At 52.2% G+C, this 20,975-nt stretch overlaps 1 protein-coding gene across 7 annotated transcripts; it reads left to right on the top strand.

Moving 5' to 3' along the window:
* The first annotated feature begins 992 nt into the window (after window positions 1-992).
* LOC110355067 (uncharacterized) lies at window positions 993-18,343 on the top strand. Of its 7 annotated transcripts, none has more exons than XM_065035345.1 (6): window positions 996-1,678; window positions 5,767-5,939; window positions 6,272-6,422; window positions 8,317-8,468; window positions 10,499-10,771; window positions 12,212-18,343. In XM_065035345.1, exons 2-6 carry the CDS (start codon window positions 5,830-5,832, stop codon window positions 12,267-12,269), a joined length of 744 nt encoding a protein of 247 aa, XP_064891417.1. In that variant the 5' UTR covers window positions 996-1,678; window positions 5,767-5,829; the 3' UTR covers window positions 12,270-18,343. The 7 variants fall into 7 exon arrangements, 1 of the variants encoding a protein (XP_064891417.1); XR_010467141.1 differs by having other exon boundaries at window positions 997-5,939; window positions 12,212-12,349; window positions 15,936-18,339; XR_010467142.1 differs by having other exon boundaries at window positions 997-5,939; window positions 12,212-12,349; window positions 17,079-18,336.
* Window positions 18,344-20,975: the final 2,632 nt, after the last annotated feature.

Below are 20,975 nucleotides of genomic sequence, written 5' to 3'. Positions count from 1 at the left end.
AAGCCAGCACAAAATAAGCCCCGACTTTTAATTTTTGAACGTTTAAAACAAACTAGTACATTTATAAATTTCTCAGAAATCACTAGATAGATGTAATGCCCGTGGCTCTGCCTGAACAGTGCTGGTCCTTAAATGTAGTTTGGGCTTTTCCAAACTCTTTCTTTCAATGTATTTTTATACAGCAGTGTTGACCTTTTCTGCCAGCCCCTGTGGAGCGAGGTTGTATCTTGTGTAAAAGTCATATCAAATGGGCCACAAAAAAAATCACTCTTGCCTGATTAAAATGAATAGTCTAGACAACGTGTGCATTTTCCTTCTGTGTCGTTAGCTTTGTGTGAGAGCTTGCAGCAATCAAGGCTTTTATGGGAGAGCTGCAGCTACAGGTACTGCTGGCTGCCTTAACAGATACTAATTACAGTCCTTGTAAGGATTGATTTGCAAAGAGAATTTCTATTGCCTCAAGGACAAACGTTTGTGCAAATCATATTATTGTGTATGGAGAAATTGGTAACACTTTATGAAATGGTTCATTTATAAATACTTTGCTATTTATTAAATTAAATGGTATTATAACAATCCTTGTGCTAAGTTAAAATATAGTAAGTGCTCTGTTTTTGCATTATTTCTGTGCTATAAAGCAGGCTATTAGATCTTGGTTGCCATCACCTGTTAAGACTCTTGTTGGTGCATTCTGTAACATGCTGTGTTTCAGACATCTGAGGTGCCCACACCACACTGAATGATATTGGGAAGGCAGCTCATTTCAGCACCTCCTTTCGCCTTTCTTGATTTGGACCTGAAATTCTAAACCAGCGTAATTTTGAAGATGGCTTCACTCCTTGCTTAGGGCTGCAAGACCCAGTGGGTCAGGAGCTGCTTTGAATTCCCTCTTTGTATTCCATGGTGACTGTGTTCAGGCTCACCACTGCCCACCCCACCCTGCTGCCGACATGGAAACCACTCAGCTCTTCCATTCCTGATGTGTATTTCACCTGGAGAAAGGAGGGAAGGAGGAAGAGGCTCTTGGTGAAGGCGTGTGTGAGGGGCTCTGCTTGCCCAGTGCCCTGCAGTGACGGTCACACAGGAGCCATGGGTCATACCTGTTGCTGATCAAACGGGAGCGATGGGTCACAGCTGCAGCTGGTGGAGCAGGAGCGATGGGTCACAGCTGCAGCTGGTGGAGCAGGAGCGATGGGTCGTGTCAAACACGTGTCAGTCCTGCCTGTTTGTGGGGCTGCACTAGTGCTCCCTGGCTGACCAGCTCCACTCCTGCTTTGAGAAGTTGACCTTGCCTTCTAAAATTCTTGTCCACTCTGGAAAACAAGCAGATAAGACATCTTTACTGAGCTAGAAATTCCTCTTGAATGTACCCTCTTTAATTTATGTTCCCTCTCTCTTTGTTGCCTGCAGCAAAACCCATTAACGGTGGCGGTTTGTGACACAACTGAAGGCTCCTCTAATGGCAGCTCTCCCTGATCGCACTGCGCTCCGGCTCCGGAGGAATTTGCTGGTGCTGTGGTTCTCAGCCTCTCCCCTCCATTTCCCAGGCTCCAGAGACTAATCCTTCCTTCGGCTGGCTTTGCTGCTGCTATGGCAATATTTTTCTCCCCCATCGTGGTAATCATGCAATGGTCTCTGAGAACAGCGGGAGATGCGGTGCCTGTTAGATGTATAAAAGGTAAGATGAACTACATGTCATAAAACTTTTAAAAGTTCCTTTTTTGTGTTTGTGCGGGGGTTATTTTATATGGCTTTTGATATGAAGCTAAAATTGCACATCAAAAAGGATAATGCATCTTTAAGCTGTTACAATGACTTCTAAATTTTTCATTTAATGTCAGTGAGGAAAAAACCCCCTCAGTTGGCTGAGTTACGTTGGTGAGATGGCTGTTTCATTCCATAAAGTGTCTGCAGTGGATTTGAACAGTAGGAAATCCAAGGGTGATAAATAGCTATTTCTAAGTAAATTTCATGCAATTGCCCTTTGGTTAAAGTCTTTCCTCTCAGCACTTTCCTGTGCACATAGCCCAACTAATAATATTCAGGAGCAAGTGCTTTCCAGTGTGACAACTGATTGCACTTTGAAGCAGTAAATGGCTGATTTCATAATTGGTATAATTTTTCACAAGTACCTGAATGTCATATACAGAAAGAATAAGCAACCTGGACTTAATACGGGAGCTTTTTCAATTCTCCTAAAAATCAATAATGTATTAAACCCCTCTAACTGATTAAAATAATGTGAACCCTGAGCAGGTTTTGTGAGGAAGGCAGGTTTCTTCAAGGGTGGCAGATTTATGGCAAAAGGGTTAATACATGGGGAGAATGGGGATATGTTACAGATGGAGTCCGTTTTCCTAATTAAAGTTTTATCAAGATTTTCCCCGTTCGAATTGTTTCACTTAGTGCGATGGAAAGGAGCATTTCCTTCAGCGTTCGGGGCAGCGCCCGCAGCGCTGGCGTGCGGCACGGCGAGCACCGTCCTTGCCGAGGATGGAGATGAGCAGAGACGCGGTGTCTGTCCGCGAGCGGCTCCGGAGGGCGCGCTGCCCGCGGCAGGAGGCACCGGCGCGTTCCGGGGCGCAGCAGCGGGGCTGGGGGCTCCCACAGGCCTTGTCCTGCCGTCAGGGAGCAACATTTGCTCAGGGGCCTCTTTGCATCCAGAAGTTCAATTAGTGTCGCAGTGTTGTGAATGTTACTAACAGGGTTATAAGAGAAAGAACCTCACTGCTGAGAGATAAGCGGAGGTGGGGTTTTTTCCACCAAGATTTTAAGATTTCTTGAAATCCTTTAAGACTATTGTGGAAGACTGTTTGAAGAGCTATGGAAAGAGAATGTTTGTGAAGAGGAAAGCGAAGGTGCAGCCTGGCGGCGGGGGCGTGCGGGGGTGTCTGGGCGTTCGGCAGCGCGCACCCGCCCTCGCAGCAGCCGGGGCCTGGGGGCCAGCAGGGCACGTGCAGGGATGCCTCGAAGGGAAGATTAAGAAAAGCATCACTTGTATGAAAGCCCAGGGTACCATGTCAGTCCCCGGGCATCTGCCTGTGCCTGACGAGGTGCCGCTGTGTCCCCGCTTGCCCCGTGCCGGGCGGCCAGGGAGTGCACATCGCCGCCAGACCCGGCACAGCATCCCGGTCCCCAGCGAGGGTGCTCGCCTTCCCCGGGTGGTGACATGCAGCTGGATTGAGGAGTCTATTTGAACTTCACTTCTCGAGATCAAGATCAGACATCTTAAGCTCTGCATTATTCACGTTTGTCTATTGTTTCTAACTCATTTCCTATTTTCCAGCTGAGGGACTCTGCCAGAAGCACTCTTTGCCAGAGATTAAAACAATTTAGGAAGCAGACACCCAATTCCTTTCTCTGGATAGCAGGCAAATTGGATATCTGTGAGAAGCAAGCAAATTTTATTATCAACAGATAGTTTGCTACTTAACTACCCTTAAGAATCCCCTGGTATTTACAGGTTTTTATTAGTTGTCCTGAGCAAACACGGTGCATGCCCTGCGGAGGTGCTTCGGCCACCGCCGTGTCCAGCCCCGCCGCCTGGAACCCCAGGTACCAACGGTTAAACACAACTGGGGTTGGAAAGAAAGAGAAACTCAAATGGCGCAGGCCAGAGGGCGGCCATGGAGCCTCCGTGGTAGCTCCGTTCTGTCTAACCTGGACACCAGCAAAGCCTTTTGCTGCCCCTCTATCGGCAGCACGGTGCTGCAGTTTGTGCTCTGCCTGCCTCTGTTTGTCTTGAGGCCGAGGGATATGTGAAATAACGTATGTCATTAGCTGTGGCTCTCATTGATTTGTATCAAAAAAGCTGGTTTAAATGTAATTGCCACCAATTTGTGAAAATGCGCCATTAGATATGTAAAATCATTGGCTAATGGATGCACGTGGCAGATTACTGAGAGTGGATGGCATGGGATAAGGGAATCAGGACCATTTCTCAGCGTGGTAAGCAGGGTCTCAGGGCCAGGTTTGGGTACCTGGACGTGCCGGGGTGTCCAGGCGGGACCTGCCGCTTTCCTCCCGTGCCGGAGCTGGCAGCGCCAAGCGCGTGGGACAATGGGAATTCTGCAGGAGTCCGGGAAGACAAAGGGGATGGCTCTTAAAATTATGCAAGGATCAAAAAAAATCATGAGATCATTCATCAGGATTGCTGTAGTTCTTGACCACATAGTCAATGATTTATTTAATCTTAATATATTCCATAAAGAGTCCCCATATTTCCATAAATATGTCATATCTACCTAATACATAGTAATGAACCTGCTCCAAGGGTAAATAAATAAGATCTAAGCTCAGCAAGCCAATGTTTATCAAAGGGAGATATACAGATATTGAGTCCTTTAAAGTACCATTCTTCACAGCAATCACAACCAAGTTAGGCAATTTATAACATGTCAAGTCAATTAGAAATCCCAGGGGGCTGCTGTGACGCAGCCGCGGGAGCACCGGCGGGAGCACCGGCGGGAGCACCGGCGGGAGCACCGGCGGGAGCACCGGCGTGAGCACCGGCGTGCCCGGCCCCGCGCTGCCTGCGCAGCCGCTTCCACATGGGTGGCACATTATGGGAGCTCTCGGGGTTCATATGTAGACAGATTTCTTAGTTTTTGTTTTGAGAATTGGTTTTTAAGAAAAATTGAGATTGTTTCAAACTGAAAATTTTACTTGGACTGTTTTAATTCTTTTATCGCGTTATTTCCGGCATGATATGTAGCAGTGCATAACATTATGTAACCGGCCAGTCTGAATATTTTTATACAAATACACTGAAAACATAAAAATGCAGTTGCAAAGGGCAATAACTATTTGTTAGAGGCTGCACATTTTTAATCTTATTTTCTAGAGCAAAATATTTCCCGTCTATGTTGTAATTAGTTTGACAAAGTCAATAATAATAGAATATTCTGATTATGTCAATATGACATGTAATATTATGCACTTCTTCTACTATTATGCATATTAAGACATGACTTGACATGATATGACAGGTCACATTATGCACTACTACTGATGTCATAAAATAATGTAAAAGTAATGAAAACAAATTTTGAAATGAAAAATTTTAAAATGAATTTGACTTTTTCCTAAGAGAAATTCCCAAGCAAATATTTTCCATTTTTGTTTTTAAGAAGTTTGGTTCATTTTCACCCAGAAGGCAAACAGCTTCTGCAGAGTCGGCGTTTCCCTGGGGACGGAGCCCTGGCTTTGATCGGCTGCTCGGCCTGGCGCTTGCTCGCGGTCCCTGCATGTCTGGGTGTCCGTGAGTCCAGCGCGCAGCAGTGTGTCCGCGTTCCCGCCCGTGTGCCGTGCTCGTGTGCGCTCCGGGCTGGCCGAGGCGCCAGGCTGGCTGCTGCGTGCCAACGCAGCCGTGCTGCGGGACAGCAGCGCTCACGGGCCGTTTACAGCAGCAAAATGTCAGTCCTGCTAGTCCCAATGCAACAGACCTGGAAAATATTCAGTGTGTTAAAAGCACAATGAAAGCAAATGCAATTTATTTTCTTTATAGATTAGAGCATCTCATCCTTTCGGTCCCAGGGGCTGGGGTGCTGGGGAAAAGTGGGTGCGTGGTCCTGGCCCTTTGGGGTGGCGTTCCCTGCTCTTTGGGGACCTCTGCTGCCAAATGTTCTGAGCATTTGCAGACGATGTGGGTTACTCAGCTTTTTCCTGAGCAAAACGTTTTATTCTTCATCCTTGACTCTGCTGCCTGCTCGTTGCTTTGCACGTTTGCAATAGTTAGGGGTTTTTTTTGCTTTTAAAACTTCTCAGGAGGAGCATGTGGAAACCACCGAAACCCCGGGGAATGGGGCTGTGTCCTGGCAGACGCGGGGGATGAAGACAGCGGCTGACACCAGACTGGCACGCGTGTTACTTGTGAGCTGCTCATGTGAAGAGTACAGCGCGCTGATCCTAATTTATATTCATTTTACAAGGATACAATGGTAATTCTCAGTTCCCAGAGACACGGTTTGGAAAACAGCTATACCAGGTTGCTGGCGAGCTGCGTGCTTACAAGCCTGAGTCTGTCCTGTGCTCGTGTCCACTGCAGTTGTGAAGCTGTAGCTTTCCTGTGCAAATCATTACAAAAAGGTGGCACTTGCTTACAGGCAGGCAGGAGTTTCAGTAGCCTGGAGGAGAAAATCAGGAATCCAACATGGGCACCAGGGACATAGACTGTGCTCGATATTCTCCTGCCTGTGAACCAGTCAGATAACGCAGCGGCTAGGATTCTGATTCATTTTTAATGAAATACTTTTTTGCAACAATCCTACAGCAGCCCCAAATGGTGGCAGACAAGAGGCTGCCAGGTGGAACATCTCCTGCCTGCGCTGCTGCGGAGCCGCGCTGAGGGAGCGATGGGACGGATGCGGACGGGACCGGGGCTGGTGGCCGGCGGCGGCTGCAGAGGAGCGGAGCTGGTGCTGGTGAGTGGCATGAGGACAAAGGTGACAAGTGGAGGAAGGGTGAATGTGGGCCCGGTGGGGGCTCCCTGACCCCACGTGGGGCGGAGGCCAGGGCACAGGATGGGGCACAGGATGGCCTGTGGCAGCCCCTGCACCCCCTGGCCTGATGGGCGCCTGTGCCCAGGCTGGGGCTGTGTCCTTGGAGCGGGGCACAGGCAGTGCTGCTGACAGCACCCCGACCCTGGTGATGGAGAAGGGTCAGTCAGGGACCTTGACAGCGTTGTCTTCAGGTGGAAATGTCACTTTTAAAAATGTAGTGCTGACAGAGTGCCCAGGATAACGGCAGCTGTGGCTGGGAGAGCTCCAGCTCGGGCTGTCTCTGGCCCCAGCCCTTTCCTGACCACTCCGTGGCACGGACCCTGGTGCTGGGGCTCCTGCCCGTGGAGCGGGGCCTGTGCCGCAGCGTGCGGGAGCTGCTCCTCGCCGGCCCTTCCACCCCCCGGGGGCCTGGGGACCCAGCCCCGCTCTCGCTGCCGTTCCCACCGCACCCGGGCTGCCCGCAGCTCCTGCCTGCGCGGGCAGCGCGTCCTGCCCGGGGGCTGCGCTGGGAGAGGACGCGTCCTGCTCACGGACTCTCGCTGGAGCGCCGCTCCCATCTCCAGGAAAGCAAATGAAAGGGTTTTGATCCAAATTGCATTTTCTCTCCTAGTCTGGAGTATGACAGCACATTAAAGCCTGTAATATTCCGCTGCTGCTATTTTGCATGATTTTTTAATTAAAAAACTATGGAGTAAACAAACATTCTGCTCTGGAGTAGCCCTGCAGAGACCCATCGGTGAGCACATTTACATCCCCCCACTTTTTCAAGAAAGTTTATATCTTAACAAAAAAAAGAATAGTAATCTCACCCACCCAAGCAGTTAGTATTGGATAGAAGTTCAGAGTGAAAGGCAGCTGGCAACCTTCTCCAGCCCGTGAAATGATATTAACATTTTATTATTCTAAGGTGAGCTTTTTGAAACAGAATTTTAAATGTTACCCTGCTGTTCCAGAACACAAAAACCTTTAATTTTATGCAAATGAACAGCGAGGAGCGGAGCGCTTAATGTAAACGAACACTTGCTTTGTAGGAGAGGCTGGAAGAGGAGGAAAAATTCCCAGGGATTCTTTAATTGCTGTCTGAAATTATGTAAATCCCAGTGCTCGGCAGAACGCAATTATCCCGTGGCCCTCTCTGCCAGCACTGCTAATGTCTGACAAAATATCGGTGGGTGACATTTAGTCGAGGTAATGCAAATGAGAATTAATTTTTGCCAGACAAAGGGCAGCTGGATCACCTCGACGGCGCACGCGGAGCGGGCAGGGCGCGCGCACCGGGGCACGGAGCGCTGGGCTTGTGGCGCCTGGGACAGCCAGGCCCAGGCCAGGCTCTATACATGCCTCTGTGTCTTTGTTTTTTAAAGGAGTGAAACCCAAGGAGGTGGGGGCAGGTTGTTTGTTTTTAATTAATGGTCATTCTGACATGGGGGCAGGGAGGGACACCAGATTGAACCCCCCTAATGGCTCTGCCTAGTGTTGGGTAAAGGTGGCTTGTGATTTATCACCTCCTTGTGCTGATAACTAGCAATAATGCTATTAAATATTCAGAGTGAGGCTTTTGCAACACAATTATCAAATGGGATTTGTTAGTGCAGTAATGCTTCACGAGCACAAAAAGGTGCTGTGGGTGCAGGGAAGGTGCTTTGCGAAGGGCTTCCCTTGCGCCCTTGGCCCGAGGCTGGGGGCACCTCCGCGTTTGGAAGGCAAGGGGACAGTTCCCATTTTTATAGCGTAGATCAGGGAAGTCAATTTCCCTTCTTTTTGTGTTTGTTTTTATTTTTTGTTTGTTTTCTACTTTGCTGCCTGTGTTCCACAGCTACCTTTGCTTCTAAGGCTGCATCTGAGAGCCTGGGACTCCGTTTACCTTTCAAAAGAGGAAAGGAAGCCCCGGTGGAGCTGGTGCGAGGCAGAGCGGGTCTGCACGGAGAGTGATGAAGTGTACAGACGCCCAGAAGGCTCCGGATCAGGGTAAGAAGCGCTTGTGGAATTATCCTTTGAAATGTACACTCTCTGCAGGGAGGCCCCGGGGATCATCCTTGCTGGAGGAGATGGGCTGAGTTGCACCATCTGCTTGGGATTTAGGACAGGCAGAGCTGTGAAAATCTGAATTAAAAATACTGAGTAGCAGGAAATAGTTTCCTCTTGCCCTGCTTTTTGAAATTATACCAAGCAAAACTAGATGGCTGGTGCCACCTGCATGCCATGGCGCTCCCGGCCCTCCCGCCGTGCCGGTGCCAACGGGAGGGTGAAGGGCAGGCGGTGCAGTGGCAGGCAGTGGCTGTCTCTTGTCTGCAGGACACGGCTGCTCTACAGACAGGGGCTGTCCTTGTCCTCCTAAAATTTATAATCTTTATAATCTAAGATTTAGGCTCTTCAAAGCTTTATGCCTGTCTTTAACCTGTAGCACATGCATAGTCTCAGTGGGATTTCTCATCTGCTAAGAGTTAAGCACGTACATAAATCTTTGCAGGCTGGGGCCTAAGGCATTTCCACGCACACATGCACACACATTCCTGCGCACACGCGTCATGGAACAACTGCCGTGCGAACTCTCACTCGCGGAGCTGGCTGTGTCAGAGCGGGGAGGCACGCCGGGTCCCTGACGCTCGCGCCAACCTCCTGAGCGTTGCTCAGGCACTTTGCATGCCGTGGGGGTGTTGAACTTCTGACACCACCTTTAGCAAATTCCCTCTGTGTTTCCACCTCTTGGGAAGCAGGAGGGGGATGCTAGCAGGCTGTGGTTGTGCGGAGGTGAGCACAGGCAAGGTGCAGTCATGCACAGTCGCAGACAGCACTTGGGTCAGGCTGGGAAGAGAAAATAGCTCAGGAAAGCACTGGCACACCAGGTACCTGGCACAGAAAGGAAAGCATTTGAAGGCTCGCTCTTCCCGGCCTCCTGTCCCCGGGCTGCTCGCTCACAGACGTGGCCAGAGCAGCGTGACTGGACCCGGGCTGCTCTGCACCAGCCCAGCTTGTCCAGTGCAGCCTCCTGCGCTCAAACGCTGTCCTGAAGATTTGGAACCAAGTTCCATCCTGTCAGCTTCATTTTCACCAATGCAAGCTGGTCCAATGTGATCCAGAGTTAAACTCATGTAAGAAACCGGGGCAGCTTTTATGTGGATGGGTAGAACTGACAAAATCTGCACGAGCTGCAATATGTCCTTCCAATAGTCAGTGTTTGTGGAGAATTTTCTAGCTGTTTTTATTTAGTAGCTGGGTGTTTGCAGGGTTATGGTCTTTAAGACGTCACGGTAGGAATCTCCAAGCTTTAATTTCCATGCAGTAGTTTCTGCCATCAAATGACAAGAAGGAATACGCTTCACATTTGGGATCATCCCTGTGAAATCTCCTTTCTTGCCCTGGTGTAATGTTGGTTTAAGCCAGATGATATGAACTTCCATGAAATTACTATTTATACTTCATACCTGGTGTTTGCAATGTGAGTGGTAAAGGCCTCTTTAATTTGAGGTTAGAAAACCTGAGCGAAGTGATCAGGTGAGAAGCAACATTTCATAAATGTCTTGTGTTCTGCAGAGTTCATTTTATTAAGGGCTAATAGCATTAGTTTCCCTAAAACATCATCTGCGTGCTGCTCGTGGCTGCGGGCGCTGGCGACGTGGGCTGGCAGCGGCAGGCGCGGTCGGGCCGGGCTCGCCCCGCTGCCCAGCCCGCAGTGGCGCAGGTCAACTGCTATTTGTCAGCGCAGCCGTGGCCGTGGCCCCAGGCAGAGTGCTGATCACAGCACAGCACCCTCTGAACTGGCCCAGGCGTTTAGCCTTTTCTGAGAAATATCTACAGAAAGGTCAGCAAATGCTTTGTGACAGGACGCCAGCACATCCCCAACCCGCTCCTTCCTCGCTCCCGCCTTGCCCCACGTGCAGAGCGAGCCAGGGCCCGAGGTCCCTCTTGCCGAGGTTTATTGATTCATGTTGCACAAACGCTGCTACACCCTGCATGGATGGCGATGTGTTGCTGTCTGTAACCCTATCTGTTCCCAGAGGACACTTGTGTACGATTTTCCTTGTGCCCCATGACACTGGGTTGTGTTGTGTGAAGAGCAGCCCTTCTTGCCACGCTCTGCTTGTCCTGACCACCACCTCTCCTGCCCAAGTCTCCATCCCTGCTTCACCACCACCTCTTAGAGTCAAGATTTGGGAGCTGTGGATGCAAAGGAATGAACTGCGCCCGCTCATATGCTGCAGCAGTTACAGCAGGATGGCTCCGTGCACTGTGCCGTGGCAGCACCAGCTGCCTGTTCCTGATGGCACCAGGTACCTCAGGCTCCTGAGCCAACTGCTTTTCCTCATCCTGTTGCCAGTGATTTCTGCCATCAAACACACGTTTGCTGTGCCCGCTAAGACTGTCCAGGTAACCTCGGCTACCGAGCACTTGCTGGCTCTGTCCTGGCTTCCCCATCCCACAGGCAGCGACGTGAGCGCCTGTCCTGGCAGCAGCCGGTTCCTGCGCATGGTGAGGCAGGCAGAGCAGCAGCAGGAACCAATCCCCCTAAACAGGTTTATCAGCTAGAAAGTTCCTTGCAAGAAAATGGAGCAGTGAGGGGCACATGGGCCTGAGGAGGAAACAGGCTTACCACCCCAGTGCCCTCCCTGCCCTGAAATGGCCCGGGCTCCTAAGCAGATCAGAGTAAAAACCTCCTGTAGCTGGGTAATTCTGCCTCCTCCTGATAAGCCGGTAACCCCATTAACAGAGAGTCTGGCGGGGAGGGGGCTGTGCTGGGAAAGCGCTGCACCTCACCATACACAGCAGATTAAAAAGGACTTAATCACACTGCAGCCACAAAGTGCACTACATGGCATTATTCCTCTGAAATAAAATTTCATATACAGCCGATCTGAGAGCAGCACAAAATAAATACTTTTAAAATCTATGTCTACTGTTGAGAGGGGTTTTTTTAATTTTATATTGGTAGCTGAGTTCTGCTCTTGCTCCAAAGGATTAGAGGGATAATTCCATTACAATTTAGTAACAAGATTAAAAGAGCCAGTTATCCATTTATGGGGGTCTATGGAAACGAGCAGTGGCTTCTGGAGGTCTCAGGCTCTGGGTAGGTGTATCACTCACATCACAGACACATCCAAATCAGGTTAAGGCACAGGCAGGACATGCCTGAGGTGAAAAGGTCTCTGAGGCCACCTGTCCCGGCTTTACTGTGAGAAGCATTCAGGGGTTTGCAGGGCAAAAGGATGCAGGTGGAGAGACTTTCTGGTGTGAATGGTCATGGGCTGGAGGAGAAAGGAGGGAAGAGCAAGAAGTGCTCTAGAAATAGATTTGTTCAAGCAGCTCCCCTGGGGCTGGAGCACCAGTGCCACAAATGTCAGTGCTGAGGAACCATTTCACGTGAGCGCTGACACGGGGTCCCCAGGGCAGGAGGAGCCGTCCCTGGCACAAGGGGCACAGGAGACCCGGCACAGACCCATGGGGCAGCTGCTCCCGGGCTGCAGTGTGTCCCCCAGAGAAAAGGGCAGCGGGTGCTGGGGTGAAGGAGCTCGCCGGGTCCTCCCGGCTGCGCAGAGCCTGTGAGAAACACGTCAGCCAGAGTCCTGGCGAGGGCCAAGATCTGGTACTCCGGGGTCTTGCCATCTTCCCTATCTCCACAGCTAGAAGGGGCATTTGTGACAGCTTCCATGGCAAATTTAGTTGTTTCTTATTTGGAAGCAAATTCCTAAGTTCTTGACCATTTTTTTCTTCAGGTTCTCTGTGTTTTTCTGCATGGACAAAGCCTTGGCCCTGCGGGACAGGAGGGCCTGACGTCCGCAGTGGGAATTCCTGCCAGGCTGCGGGTTATGCAGGACGCACCGTTTGTTTCTCATTCCTCCCACCTCATGCAGGTAACAACAAGGGCACGGCATTATAATTATGCATCTGAGTGTCAACTTCACACTGATGATCTGTTATGCAGTTGTGAGGATATTTAAACATTTGCATTTAAAAAGCGCTTTCAGAAGCATTACTAAATTTCCCTTGTAAGGATATTGGCTGAAAATGACCACAGCACAAGATGCAAACACCGGTGATGTGGAGGAAGGGAGTTATTTAACTGTTCTAATGAGTACACATGGGAAAGCATTTGCAGTGCTGGTTCAGCTTGGCCCACAGATTGGAAATCCCACTGTCTGAAACCTCCTCACACAAAAATAATGCACCTGTCAAGCTACATACATGGAACTGGCATTAAACATTCAGGCTTAGAAACTAGCCATCACTGGCATTGCTCTGTGTATCCTTGGTGCTGATTAACTGATTAATTGGTATTTAATTGATTGCACTGTCAGAACAGGACTTTAGCATGTGCTGATTGTCTCACTGACTGTTACTAACAAGTCTGAAGAGCATTTAGTGCAAATCTGTAGGACTTGTGTATGTAAAAGGTAAGAAACTGGTTTGGTGGCAACAAAGACCCAAGTTTGTGGAGCACGGTCAGTGAACAATGTAATCATTCACACAGAAAGGTCTTTCTCCTTGCTTTTAAAATAATTGTTTAGAGGAATTTAAATTGGGCTGATTAGACGGGGTAAGAAGAGTCCTCTGTTCGATTGCCCCAGCAATGTGCCGTGCTCCTGTCTCTACTCAGAAAGCTGTTTGGAGTGTTGGTGCCACTGTTGCGCTGCCCCGCTGTCCCCAGGAGGTGCCCGTGGCTGGCGCACAGCGAGGGACCGGCCCTGGCCAGGCTGCGGCTCGGAGGAGCAGCCGGGACGGGCTTGGCCTCGAGCACGGGCAGGGTCCAGCCCGCCTGACCAGCGGTCCTGTGCACGTACAGACCCTCCTCTGCTGTTTGTCAAGAGCTTCCTGAAAGGCCGTTCACTCTGCAGTTACAGCCTGTAGCAATCTGTCCTTTTCTGCTCAAACAAACCCTTTATAGGCTTGTTCTTGTGAAATTTATGGGTTGTTGGGTGAAACATTAGGAAACATTACATCAAAAATGTAGAATGCTTTTCTCAGCCCGAACCAAGGTCCGTGGCAAGTGCTGGCTGCTGAGATCTGGTTCTGATGAGCCTTTTCTAGGGCTCCTGGGTACCAACAGCCAGCACCGGGATGCCAGGACGGGGTGGGTTCATCCATGTGCCCCTTCAGCCGGTGCCAGGATGAGGGACTGGGTTATACCATCCGAACCGTAAAGGTGCAGAAACACATTGTGGACTGCTCTGGTTTTTAAAAGCTGCAGCTCGGGGTGTGCTGGTGAACCCCTGCGCTCCCCGGGGGACACAAAGCTGGCTGAAGAGCAGCTCTAACCCACACACGAGAATTTGCGGGGGCAAGTCGTTTTCCAGAAGAGCCACCAGACAGTTGTAACAACGTTGTCTTGCTGTATTAGTTTAATGTCCGCTTGAATCACTGACCTTAAGGTCTGAAAAGGACTAAATCTAGAAACAGATGATTTTTTCCATGCAACATGACAGAAGGGCTGCGGTCGCTTCCAAATGCAATTGTACGTTCAGTTATGGAAATGCCTCGTTCCCGGCTGCTTTACGGAGTAAACCGAGCCCCGTGCTGTCGGAAGGAGTGCGACCCGGCGCTGCCGGGGCCTTTGTGCGCCGCGGCGGGAGCGGCAGCGCCGAACCAATGCTACCCCCTGGTGACAGACCCGGCGGTCAGCGCCGCTGCCTGCGCTGCCCCTGCTGCCCCCCCGCTGCCTGCGCTGCCCCCGCTGCCCCCGCGCTGCCTGCGCTGCCCCGCTGCCCCCGCGCTGCCTGCGCTGCCCCTGCTGCCCCCGCGCTGCCCGGCCAGGGGACACGGCGCCGGCACCCCCGGCAGGGCGGGCGCTCCTGCGGGGCCGTTCCCGGGGCCGTTCCCGGGTGCACGTCGAGCAGTGCTCCTGCTGTTCCCGGAGCGGGCCGGGCCCCGTTTCCCGCGGGCGCGGGGGCACGGCCAGAGCAGGAGCAGCGGTGGAGACCGGCCGGAGGCACCTCGGGGTGCAGGGGCTGCACCAGCATCCAGCGAATGCAGACAGCGGCCGCTGGGTGCAGCCAGGGCCGGGGGGCTCACCCGCCTGCCGGGCAGGGGGCTCCGCTGTCCCGTCCATCCCGGGTGCCTGTGCAAACCCGCTCTTGAAACTTCTTGCAGGAGTTCATGGGACTTGTCCCGGGACAGAGCACCAGCAAAGCTGCAGCCTAGCCTGGTGTGCTGTGCAGCCTGGATCTCGCATCTCTGCGTTATACTGCTCGCTCTTTGCATCTTGTTAATGAAAAGCATGGATGTAATTTCAATTAAAGATAATTACATATTTAAACTTAACATTAAATTCTGCACTAAAACAAAATTACATGAAATCTCAGTGTGCAGCCGTGCTGCAAGGCAGCATGTGGGGCAAGCGGGGGAAGGAAATGCTATTATGCAAAGCGAGCTGATCCTTCCCACACGGATCTCCTGCCTGCACGATGCTCCCCTGTCCAGTGAGATAAATCTCATCTGTTCCCACATTCCGCCTTAGTAGGTGATTCCTCTCGCTGGGGTTCGCTGGGCAGGCCTGGCAGCCACAAGCGTTACTGCATTGTACGGTGCAGACGAAAAGGTGAATTCCATGGGTGAGGTGGGTACGGGTGGGGCTGTGGTCAGAGCCACCATTCCCGGCAGCAGCTGCTACCTTGGCCCAGCAGCCAGGTGCCAGCGGCCTCTTGTGTCCATGGGAGGAGGCCAAGAGATGCTGCAGTGGGATGGACTCTGGAGTTAGCCTGGGCTCAGGGTCCTGAGTAAAGCTGGGACAGTGTTTTGAATTAGTGGGGAAAACACACAGCTCCTGGACCACTGAATGCTTTTGTGAAATCAAGCAAATTTCTTGGCCTCAAAAGCAGTTTTCTGAAAATTGAAAACTTTTTTGATTATTCTTTACAATTCCCCCCAAGTCCCAAACACAACATTTCATTCTTCCAAAAGCAAATGCTTTTATTTTCTATCCCCAAACACACTGAAAATTACTGGTTTGAGATGGCATAAATTGCTTTTTATTCTGCTCGCTACCTGTTCGACCAGCAAATGAACCCCCGACTCTCTGCACGAGGGCTGGTGGTCCCCTCAGCAGGCTGCGCCCCAGCGCCTGGTTCGTCTCCGCAGCCTCCGGCGCCCGCGCGGGGCTGCGAGACCCGGGGCAGGGGCAGCACCCGCGTGTCGGTCACTCACCTGGGAGGCCATACAGGGATATTTTGTTCCTGCCTTTATATACTGCCTAAAAATAGACAGGCAGAGGATGAGCGAGCCAAAGCCATGCTAATTCAGACCGGCTTAAGGCTGTGCTGATGAGGCCTGGATTTCAGAGGCACAGCTAAGCAGGTCTCCTGCCCTGGCTGTGGTCAGAGCTGTCTCTGGGCTGGGCTAGAGGTGACAGATAATAAAACATGAAAGTTATTCATTGTGTGATTTGATTTGGTAGAAAATTCTTGCTGGTCCTGTAATAATTATTATCATTATTGATTATTGCAGTGTGGCTGAGCAGCTGCAGCCAAAGGCCAGAGCCCCGCGGTGCACAGTGTGCCCTGGGACCCTCACGCCGCTCCTGCTCTGAACGTCAACTGGACACAAACACAGCACTGAAACTGCGGTTTGTGCGGTGTAGCGGTCAGGGCTGCCAGCACAATTCATAGCTGCTCCAGTCTGAGGACAAGAAAACCAAGACTTTACCTGAGCAGATGTGGTGCATGTAAGGAGGGCGCTGGGGCACGCCAGTGGTGCTGTCGTTGAGCTTCAGCGTGACCCTCCCCTGCAGAGCCCCGTGACCCTCCCCTGCAGAGCCCCGTGCTCCTCTCCCGGGCCGCAGTTGCTCCCGAGCCCTGGAAGGGTCTGTCCCCGGTGCACTCCGGCAGGGCTGGTTTGCTGCTGAGGGGGAAGCAGCAGCATTTGCTTGTTCCCCAGCTGGACACGGCGGGCAGCACCGCGGGCACCGCGGGCACCACGCACAGCACAGCCATCGCGCTCCAGCGCTGGGGTTTCTCCTCCTCCATTAAGTGATTGCAGTTATCAGGCACTGACAAGTGGCATTAAAATTTATTAGCCAGCATAAAGTTTTATTTAAGGGATGACTAGAGATTTAGTGGGCTCTGCGAGTCCTTCCTTAGGCTGGCTGTGTCACCTTTAATAACTGCCTGTGGGACGTGCAGGACCAGGGGATGGCCCTGGCTGTCCCTGTCCTGCTGCCCACCACAGGAGGTCCCTCTGCTGCCCCCACGGTGCCCGTGCCCCGGCAGCCCCACGTCCCGGCCGCGCAGACCCGCATGGGGAGGGAGCTCCTCCGGCAACACTTCCATTAATCAGTCTGGCAATCGTGAAATACGCTACATGCGTACTGGAGTTTAAATCCTGGATTCACTAATAGTTTACTACCTACTAAATCCCCCTTCATGTTATTTAACTTTCAAACCCAAGGAATATTCCAAATCAAAGAGGCTCTGTGTCACACTTAGTCCATCTCAAAGAGCCTGGAATTAACATCCCTGCATGGCTTGACAGTGCCTGCCACACCGAGCCACTGCTTGCTCCTTATTAATATTTATGATGGGGAGAGAAAGTTGCATAAATCTGGGTTGATACTTAACTAAACCCCTCTTCTTTTGATTTCTTCTCATTCAGCTTCACTTGGTGCAGACTGTACAAGCATTAGATGCTCATCCTGCAAAGAACAGCTGGGCACGCATGGGGCACCCACAAAGCTCGATGGGACTCAGTGTCTGTGCGCCCCGCTCGCCGCCCCCCGACAGCCCCGTGTCACCAGCAGGGCCGCTGTCACCCTGGCCCTGGCCTGGCCGCTGCGGCTGCGGGTCGGAGACCGGAGAAGCCCCAAAGGGCCAGCAGCAGCCTGGGCTGGCAAGCGCAGCGCAGCTGCAGCCCCGTGCTCCACGTTATCTGCACCTCGTGTCTGATCTCCAGCGCGATTCATAAGAAAACAGTTAACACGCGGCTGACATATCTTTGATACAACGATCATACTGAGGAAGCAGCTTGACCCCCGAAAGCTCCCGCGAACGGTGGGATTGACACTTCACATTGACTTTGCTTCAGGCTTATCAACAAATCTCAGCCCATTTTATTAAAGAGCTGCGTGTGGCGTGTGGGACGCGCCAGCTCAGACAACTTCATCTGACGTCCTCGGGAGCCAGGCGAGGTGGGCTCGTTCTCATTTCTGCGTTCACTTTGCTGGAGAATTTAACTTTACAGAAACTCCGGGTGGGGTTTGGTGAAGGCTGGAAAGTGGTGAGAGCCCACGGTGTTTCCGGGCCCATCCACGAACAAAGGGGGAGCAGGCGGCGCTGGCTGGGGGTGCGAGGGCTGCGGTGCCAAGCAGTGGCTTGTGGCACCGTCGTGGTGTCCCTGGCAGTGTCCAGGCAGTAAATCACCGCGGGGCTCACTGCTGAATGCCACAATCCCACCCCAAACCCAGCCAAGCCTGCTCAGACAGGCCACATGGGCAACTCTGACTTTTCTAGGCTGGTTTGCTTGGTTTAGGCTCTATTTTTTAGCTCAGTTTAATGTGTATTTCATATTTTTAGCCCCAAAATAGGGCTGGGGCAGGGTCCCCAGGATGAGAATGAGGGCAGCAAGCAGTCAGCAGGATCCACTGCTCTGAGGCGTCATGTGGTAATTATGTCTCTTTTTACTCATGCAAATTTTATCAATATTATTTATATATTCAAAGCAATTTATAAATAATATATACATTTATGCTAAGGTAATTGCCTCAACTAGATTATTTGTCCCAGTTTTTATTGTCTATCCAGGTGCTGAATATTAAAGGTACGGTTCCTCGTGCGCAGCAGTGGTTCAGAGCTGGCTCTTGTCGCGGAACAGCACGTCTGCGTCTGCGGGTCTGGCGGGAGGGGACGGGGAGGGCGGTTTTGGGGAGGGCAGGGAGGACGGTGGGGAGCGGGGAGGGGGGCTCGGGGCTGGCAGCCGTCCCCTCACCGCGGTGCCGGCCCGAGCGCCGCGATGCCGTGTCCCCAGGCAGGGCGGCAGCTGCCGCGCGGCTCCCGCCGGGGGAACGGGGCGTCGGGAGCAGCTCCGGGAACCAGCCCCGGTGTCACTCACGTCCTGTCCCACCTCCCACCTCTTCACTTACCAAAACTTGACATCACAATGAAAAAAGATTAGGAGCATTGACAGGCCTGCAAAGGTGACAGCTACAAAGAAATATGGAGCAATCACGTTGTCAGAGTGCCTATTAGGAACCTAAAAAACCTCAGCTCTCCTGCACGAGCACAACTGATTTATTGCGCAGTACAGTTCATGAACTCATCAGTGGTTTTGCATGGAGAAGAGATGGATTTTCTTTCAGATGTTTATGGTGTGAGTAGCCTGTCCTGAAAGTTATTGTTTGATTTTATAAATCAGTAGTGCTTGCTGGGGTGAGCTAAGAGCAGAGCCGCTCTCCAGCCAAAACGCAACCGCAACTCACCCCGCGGCCTGAGAACGCACCGTGCATTGCCAGGGCTGAGTTTCCCGGGAATTCCCGCATGGCCCCACTGCCGGAGGAGCACTCGCCCATGGCCGGGCTGTGCGCGCCAGTGGCCGGGCTGTGTGTGCCGGTGGCCGGGCTGTGCGCGCCAGTGGCCGGGCTGTGCGCGCCAGTGGCCGGGCTGTGCGTGCCGGTGGCCGGGCTGTGAGAGGAGCAGGAGGGGTGTGTAAAGGCGCAGGTGTAGGCTGGGCTTTCTGACAGTCTTGTACTTGTGTTAAACGTGTGAATGTTTCCTTTCTGGCTCAGGATTACGCCTTGGATGCCCTGGGAACAGCTGTGGTTTATGTAGATTTTAAAGGTGAACTTTCATGCTCAGTGAAATTTTAAAAGCAGCTGATTTACACATGAATCCATTTCTCAGTGAGTGTCTATGTAGCTGTTTCTCTTCCTTAATGGTTTGTGACTGAAGAGCCAGGCTGTAAACAAGCAGCTCCAGCACGGAGCAGCGCTGCCTGCATGGCTGCTGAGACCACCCAGTGGGCAGAGCCCACGGACAGAGCCCAGGACAGAGCCCATGGACAGAGCCCAGGACAGAGCCCATGGACAGAGCCCATGGACAGAGCCCAGGACAGAACCCAGGACAGAACCCAGGACAGAGCCCAGAGGCAGAGCGGGCACATGTCTGGGGCTGGCTGCAGCCACGCGGGGACAGGGCTGGTACTGGGGCGCTGGCAGAGGTGGGGGCTGCTGGGCCATGGCCAGTGAAGAGCGTTTCTGCTTCATCCTCGCAGGCCTGTGAGGGGCTGCAGGAGCCGGGACATCCTGCTCTCCCGCTGGCAGAGGGGACATCCCCTTATTGCACCTGCATCGTCCCAGTGACTCACCCACCTGCATGGCCCCTGGAACAAGGGATCCACAGGCTGACATCGCCATTTAATGCTCTTTATAGCAAACCGTTCTTAAAAATGCCGGCCTGCAGCCGGGCTGCGCTGCTCCTTCATGCTCCTTGCAGGGGCCGCACCTCCTCCTGGGCTGGGGGTGCTGCAGGAGGCGACCTCGGGCACACGGCCCCTCACCGGGGACCTGGCCAAGGGTCCTGCCAGAGCCTTGTGCCCTGCGGTCACCGAGTGCCACCACGCCAGAGTGTGGGCAGGAGCAGGCAGCTCAGCTCTGCCCAGGAGTTGCTGCCCGCCCCTGCCCACCCCTGCCTGCCCCTGCCCGCCCCTCCCCACTCCTGCCTGCCCCTGCCCACCCCTGCCTGCTGCTGCCTGCTCCTGCCCACCCCTGCCCACCCCTGCCTGCCCCTGCCTGCTCCTGCCCACCCCTGCCCACCCCTGCCTGCCCCTGCCCACTCATGCCTGCTCCTGCCTGCTCCTACCTGCCCCTGCCCGCCCCTGCCCGCTCCTGGCTCTGCCAGCTCACCCATCCAGCAGCCCCAGCCGTTCCATTCAAACCCGGGCACAGCGCACAGGTCCCCAGGCCCTCTCCAGACCTGACCCTTTAAAGGCAGTCTCTCTTTTTCCTTTAAAAACACAAACTTTAAATGGCTCTGAATAAAATAAAAGAGAATAACTGAACTGTGAAGGGTGATGATTGTATTTCTTTCACTTGTAAGAGAGACCTTTATAACTCTCTTGGGAGGAAAAAAACAATAATGGTCCTTCATGGATGAAGTGCTCTAAATATGGTGTATATTTTTTAAAATACCAGTTCTACAGTTATTGAAACAAATTATTGTTAAATGCATTTACAGCATAATAACTGTGCTAATTTGCTGATAAAAAGCATCCAGCGTTAAACCCCCCATACATTATTTTGTCATTAGCATTTGTTAGCTCCTCATAGGTATTTTCAGACAGAAGGCTTTGTTCTGTATTTAGCACGCGGGCCCGCTCCCCGCTCTCCCCTCCGGTGGGAATTGCTCGTGTGCAGAACTGCAGCTTTTCTTTAAAACTTCATGTTTAAAAACGGAAAATTTATTTCATTTCATTAATGGGCTGGGGAGGGAGCAGAGGAAGGAGGAGGGCGCGTGATTTAGCGAGCAGCGTGTCACGTGCGTGTCAGCACCAGCACCAGCA

The sequence above is a fragment of the Columba livia genome, chromosome 19 (assembly GCF_036013475.1).
Source record: "Columba livia isolate bColLiv1 breed racing homer chromosome 19, bColLiv1.pat.W.v2, whole genome shotgun sequence".
NCBI lineage: Eukaryota > Metazoa > Chordata > Aves > Columbiformes > Columbidae > Columba > Columba livia.
Note: the sequence above shows the minus strand (reverse complement) of the source record. Positions and strands in the feature narration are given on the sequence as shown.

Bases quoted from the DNA above. Each gene is read 5' to 3' on its own strand.
- LOC110355067 (XM_065035345.1), top strand. From the start codon at position 5,830: ATGAAGACAGCGGCTGACACCAGACTGGCACGCGTGTTACTTGTGAGC. The intron at 5,940-6,271 runs GTAATTCTCAGT...ACAATCCTACAG, and splicing joins CATTTTACAAGGATACAATG to CAGCCCCAAATGGTGGCAGA. The intron at 8,469-10,498 runs GTAAGAAGCGCT...ATCTGTTCCCAG, and splicing joins CCAGAAGGCTCCGGATCAGG to AGGACACTTGTGTACGATTT.